Here is a 6,829-nt window from a genome sequence, read left to right as displayed (position 1 = left end):
TTGCTATGTTGGCCTAAGCGCATTAGATGTTGGAAAGCCATCTTGACACTTTTGCTGCCTTTGCACACGACACTGTAGATACATGTTATTATTTGAAAACTGCTTGCTCACCTTTTTTTCACATGAGAACTGTCTGTTGTTCACATCCCTAGCCGTGCGCTGCGACCTTGGTCTGAACATTGTGTAAAGAAACAGTCTGGGTCGCCAGACAATGCATGTTTTTCTGTTCAGGTTGATCGGCCCACTATTTAGCCATAAAACGCACGCAGCTGCAAATACCTGAAAGTCGAGTGCTTTTAATATTGCAGACTGCATGCTTTACACACATTCGGAAGAAGAGCTTTCCCAGGAGCAGAGAACACCTGATCCTGTGATGTGATTCCACTAAGCTGATCTTTACGGTATGGGGTTCCCCATTCAAGCCTAGAGACCTTCTACTAGTCTAATAATATTAGTTACTAGCGAAAGGAAGGTGGCTGTACTCCACTGTCATAGTATGATTACTCCTTTCATTTTCTATGGTATTGTAACAATGCTGATGGTTTTGATTTTAATAATTTGTCTGCTTATGTTAGCCAAAGTACTGCATCTTAGGACACGTAGTTTATAAAATAAACCTTTTAAACTTTACCGTGTCTCTGATTACTCTTGTTGTGGACTGATATGGGAATAATTACGAACAGGTATGTCTGATTCCCACCATTCCTGAGAGTACTCTAAGTCGCTTGTTCTGGGTTGTCTATACATTGGGACCTCCGAGATAATACGGATAACGAATGGGACACTGATGCTGGTCGGATAGGGGTTCTGAGGTGAGTTTTTGGTACACCACAATTCACTGAGGTCCTGGTTTCCTGCGCATAGTTCTGTGCATGAGCAGAATCCCTGCAACAGTATGACTACTAGGCACACTACCCTCTAGAGATCCCTATGGGGCACCGGACATCCACTAAATAAGTGGATCCTCTTCTAAGAAAGGATATTACCGTAGTGTACCGTGTATGTGTGTGGTATGGTATGAATGAGTAAATAAATAACCAGCCAACTTTTCCGAAAAGGCTAGTAATAGGAACATACTGATCCTGACAAAAGCCACTGTATTGGAGTACAAGGCAGAAACTAGATAATCATACTTAAGGGCCAAGGAGTGATAGTAACTCCAATTAGCCCATTTCCCCAGTTTTTAACCTTGTCACACACACAGACTTCTGAATAAATACTGATTTGGGCACCACCTGTGCAATTTTAAAGATGACCTCATAGAGATCCCACACACTTTTTCCTTAAAATAGTGATCCCTTGTAAGGAAAGAGGTTGTAGCATGCCAGACCCTCAGGTGGTCGGGAAGTAGTTGATGATGAAGCATGTCACTGGATAACATTCAATGAGTGAGAGTTCCTTTAAGAAAAAAGGTTATTCTCCTATATCCACTGTGCCCATCCTGGATGACTCAAGGTTGACTCTCTTGATTGTAACACATGAATGAGGAGGGTGAGTCATGACCTCCATTCCCCTCTTCCTTCTCTCTCCAGATTTTTACATTGTATAAATATATACACACACACTCACATCAATCATTGTTGTTTAACATACAAAGAATAAAGATACAAAATATAACACTTGATTTGAACTTTTATTTTTCAATGTAATAAAAAAATACATTTCACATGAATTCAGCAGCTTTCACATTGTTTTTCATTTACAGACGTTGTCCACGTACAGGAGTAGCTAGTATATCTTTCAAATGCACCAGTTCTGCACTTTTTTCCCAGAGCATCCTTGCAGCTTGTTCATCTTCAGCCTTTGCGGCTGGCTGTTTTTCTTTTAAACCATCAAAGTATTTGCCAGATATGCCTTCCATCTCATCTGCCACAGCAAGGTATATGCTTGGTTGAGCTGCTTGCTTAGGAGATTTTACTAATACCCAAAACAATGGACCTGAAAAAATTATAAAAAAGGTATGTTCACGTACTAATCATTTAATATTACAGTACTGACATTTCCAGCAATTCAACATGTAACTGCAGCTACAAAAACTAGTGATGTTTTATAGATAATAGTAAAAAGGAGTGAAGCATGACTTTATTTTTCCTTGCTGCATTCCTATCTAAAGGCAATAATGTGTGCTAAATGTTCAACTTTTAAATCTCACAGCTTTCCCATGTGCACATAAATTAATACATTTCAAAGAAGATTCTGAGATGTGGAAGAAAGTATATTAGGTTTCAAGAACAGGTCTCTTTACCTGCACTGCAACTTTGTAAGAGATGATGAAAATATGTACCTGAATAATTAGCTTTTTTTTCTAGGAAAAATAACATGAATTACAGTTTTGCAGAATATATTAAAACCTACAGAATTTATATTAAAGTTACTACTAAACTTGCCCTGTTTAAACTAAGGTACAAATTCATGATATAGGAAGAGCCCACTAAAGGCTTGCACCCAAAAAACAGAGACAAAAACCTAGGTCATTTATTGCCACATTTTTAAAGTGTCCTGTAAAGCAAATGACAAGGCAACTGTCTTATTGCTTAGTGTATAGAGCTCAGGTGCTCTAAATCTTCACAGATAAGGACCCTGTTGACAGATATGGTCTTTGAACGTGGAAAAACAATTGCCAAAGGAGAACATGACACACTACTGGCGTTGGAGAATGTATTTATTAAAAGTTTTAACCTCATTGATTTAAGTCATGAAATTTGTACTCAAACGTACCCTCATCTGTTGAAATAGTGATCTTTACATATTGTCTCACAGACAGCCGTGCCATTTGATATAGAGACCATGTTGTGCAAGAAATGTCATTTGGTAGCTTTTTTTAAGGTCTGATAACCTTGGCATAGTAATCCTCCAAACATCTTTCTTCCTCCTGTATGCTGAATTTGTTTTTATTGGCTTTAGGACTCTTCACACATTACCACTGCTAACCAGTGCTAAAGTGTTTATGCTCGCACCCTTAAACATAGTAACATTGTCTTACACCTAATTAGCACATATAATTTACTTATAAGTCTACATTAAATGGTGCTAAATGTACACAGGACCTGTAAATTAGAGGCTACTAGTAGGCCTGCAACACTAATTATGCAAACCACTAAAGTAGCTTTTTAAACACGCCTCAGGCCTGCAACTGCAGCCTGTAGTGCAGTTTTAAACTGCCATTTCAAACTGAAAAAAACAAATCTTTTTCAAGGCCTACACCTTCCTTTTTAGCGCATATAAGTCACCCCTAAGGTAGGTTCTAAAAACCCTAGGGCAGAGTGCACTGTATTTAAAAAGTAGGACGTGTGGGTTTAGGTTTTACATGTCCTGGTAATGAAAAACTGCTAAAGTTGTTCTTCACTACTGTAAGGACTATCTTTCCTATTGACTAACATGGGGTTAACGTACTGCATTTAATAGGTGATAAAGATTGATTGTGAGAAGATATAAATATGGCCTCCCTTACTGTGGAGATCAAGTTTTGAAACGAGAGCGTTTATCATAATATTCCCTGAAATACATTATACCATACTCGCCTTTTATACTATTGGATGATCTTCATTTTGGATGTTATTTGTAAAACTTTATACAAATCATTACTACATTATGCCCTGATGAAGTTCCATTAAAAAGGAACGAAACGCGTTGGCTGTTGTCCTGTGTCTTTCCATGTTTAATATGATGAAGAATAAAAGGAGTATCTTGTAATAAATTCATGTCTTCGGATTTGGGACTTCTGTCCTGGTGCGACCTCCATTTTTCTTCAAAAGTTTCCTCTCGGGTTTCCAAGTAAGATATATCCACAGCAGGTCTTGGAGACGTTTGGCACAGGAGTATTCTACTTATGGGACTTGGACATTGATGTGCACAACATTAGTCGGCTGTGGGATCTTTTGCTTGTCAAGATATAAATATGGTGTTTACACTCAAATGAATTGTAATTTTAAATCCTCTTTAGTGGTAAAGTCGGATTTTAAGTTACTATTGTGAAAATGAAAAATTTTAGAAAGTTGGCATTGTCTTGTCTTTACCAGTTGTGCCATCTGCCAGTGTCCTAGGTCACATAACAGTGAATGGTTTTGCTATTGGCGTTTGTGTATTCCTGCCAGACAGTGAGACAAAGGATATTAGGTGTGGAGAGGATAGGCCATACTGACAGGATGGTTGGTGCCGGAGCTGTTTCAAGCCCCACTTACATTTCAAAAGGCTTTGCCTTCTGCACACAGCAACAAACATGGCACTAATCTTTTGTCACCTCAGACATCTTGGAGCCTTGACAGGCAAGAGAAGAACTTTCCAGAACCAGACATAGAGTATTATAGCGAATCCTCACACTTCAAAGACTGGCACCCGATATAAATATTAGACCTTAAGAACCCCTCATCAGTACACTCCTGGAGATGCAGACATTACAAGAGGAAGGACTGCCTGGTTCCCCTGAGGACTGCCCTGCTGCTAGAGGCCTGTCTTGTTCCCCGGAGGACTGCCCTCCTGCTTGAGGCCTGACTTGTCCCTTCGAAGTCTGTCCTTCCTGCTTGAGGCGTGTCTTGATCTCCGAGAATGACAACTGGACCTGCGCTCTCCATCACAGTCAACCTGAGTGACTCCAAGATTCAGTTGGCTGGTCTGCTGTTCTGAGCTACAGGAACACACCATGCTCCAGAGGCCTCTCTGCAACTGCCCACCAGACCTAACTGCACCAGCCTGAGCCCTGCCAGAATACTTCTCTTATCCCCAAGAAGTGCCTCCCCAGGACCTGGAGTCTTGTCTGGTGCACTCCCCTACAAGAAATGGTGAAATCTTGAAGTTTAGAGCTATTCGTGATAGTGAACGGGCCACTGTCCGTTGAGAGTCTGCTGCTCACAATGACAGCCAATGCAAAGCGGTGAACTCAAAGCTTTGTGCTACAGTGGCCTCCATCGAGGATCGGCAACGCAAGATCTGCACTTCCTGATACAGTAATGGAAGCCTGTGTCGCAATCGTGATGCTCCAGCAATAACCGTTTGCAACACCCGAGTGAATCTTTGCTCTATAGTGTCACCCTTCCATGTTTTTCATGATACAGTGATGACCATCAATGATGCTCTCCCTGCTCCTCGAAGCCTCCTTCACTGCGAACGGAACACTTTGAGAAGGTAACTTTTTCAGCTGGACTAGCCAGGTCCCTGTATCCGGCCCGTGTTTCATCGGGGTCAGCCTGAACTTGTGACTTTCCCTTAGTCTAGCACGACTGATGAGCATGAGTGGCACTTTGTAATTTTAGGTGCTATACTTACCTAAAACTTGGAAATGTAGTATCCCCGGTTCTACTGATCAACCAATCAATCAATCAGGGCTTTCTTAAGCGCAACTACTCACCTGCAAGGGATAGGAAGCTCTGGGGGAGGGTCGTGTTGCGCAGCTCCTGGATGATCACAGAGATTTGTCGAAGAGCCAGATCTTGAGGTTGGTGTCTGTTGGAGGTGGAGAGAGATGGTGTTCCACATTCTGGCCACGAGGAGGGAGAAAGAACAGCCTCCTATTCTGGTCTTCTTGATGCATGGCTCCATTGCGAGGGAGAGTGGGCTGAGCGGAGGAATCTTTGAGGCGCGTGGAACGTGAGGCGGTGGTTCATGTAGGCGGGTTCGGCATTATAGAGGGATTTGTGGGTGTGGGTGAGAAGCTTGAAGGTGATTCTATTCTCGACGGAGAGCCAGGGTAGTGTCTGCAGGTGTTGGGTGATGTGGCAGTGGCGTGGCAGGTTGAGGACTAGTCTGGCAGCGGCGTTCTGGATGTTCTGGAGTTTGTGGGTGAGGTTTGTTTATCACGGCGTTGCCGTAGTCCAGTCTGCTCCTGATGAGGGCGTGGGTGACACTTTTCCTGTATTGGAGGGGAATTCAGTTGAAGGTCTTTCGTAGGAGGCGGAGGGTGTGGAAGCAGGAGGAGGGGACAGCTTTGATTTGGCGGTCCATTTTGAGTTCGGAGTCCAAGATGATTCCGAGGTTGCGTGCGTGGTCGGTGGGGAAGGGTGGGTTCCTGAGGACGGGGGTTCCTGAGGGCGGGTGGCCACCAGGAGTCGTTCCAGGCGTCGGGTGTGGCCCCATGATAACTTCGATTTTGTCCGTGTTTAATTGTAGGCAGCAGTTCTTCATCCACTTGGCGACTGCTTCCATTCCTTCATGAAAGTTGTATTTGGAGATGTTGGGTTTGTTGTGTAGAGAGATGATGAGTTGGGTGTCGTCTGCATACGATATGATATCGAGTCCGTGGGATCTGGCGATGGGTGCAAGCGGGGACTTGTACATGTTGAACACGGTGGGGCTGATGAAGGATCCTTGGGGGGCTCCGCAGTGGTCGGTGTGAGATCCGAGAGGAAGGGTGGGCATCTGACCCACTGTGTTCTGCCGGAGAGGAATGAGCGGATTCAGTCGAGGGCCTTGTTCCGGATTCCTGCATCTGTGGGCTAGGGTTCGGAGGGAAACTGTGTTGAAGACTGCGGAGAGGTCCAAGAGGACGAGGGCTACAGTCTCACCTCTGTTGAGGAGGAAGCGATGTCATCTGTCGTCGTGAGAAGGATGGTTTTGGTGCTGTGGGTCTTCCTTAAGCCTGATTGGGAGGAGTCGAGGATGTTGTTTTCTCCTATGAAGAAGGCGAGCTGACTGTTGACAGCTTTTTCGATGAGTTTCACTGGGAATGAGAGTAAGGATAGCGGTCTGAAATTCTTGAGGTCAGTGGGGTCCGCCGAGGGTTTTTTCAGGAGAGGGTTGATCTCGCTGTGTTTCCAGTCATCAGGGAAGGAGTGGTTGATGATTCTTTGCAGCTCAGGGGTGATGATGTCTGCGGCTTTGTTGTAGATGTGGTAGG

General features: G+C 43.7%; 1 protein-coding gene across 2 annotated transcripts in view; it reads right to left on the bottom strand.

The window, feature by feature from the left end:
- Positions 1-1,614: 1,614 nt before the first annotated feature.
- The window catches only part of RDH13 (retinol dehydrogenase 13), a 163,049-nt gene continuing 157,834 nt past the window's right edge, over positions 1,615-6,829 (bottom strand). For both annotated transcript variants that reach the window (XM_085611595.1, XM_085611594.1), the window contains one exon: positions 1,615-1,938. In XM_085611595.1, coding sequence (XP_085467721.1) covers positions 1,700-1,938 — 239 coding nt within the window. In that variant the 3' untranslated portion in view covers positions 1,615-1,699. The remainder of the gene's footprint in view (positions 1,939-6,829) is intronic.

Source organism: Triturus cristatus, chromosome 6 (genome assembly GCF_964204655.1).
Source record: "Triturus cristatus chromosome 6, aTriCri1.1, whole genome shotgun sequence".
NCBI lineage: Eukaryota > Metazoa > Chordata > Amphibia > Caudata > Salamandridae > Triturus > Triturus cristatus.
Note: the sequence above shows the minus strand (reverse complement) of the source record. Positions and strands in the feature narration are given on the sequence as shown.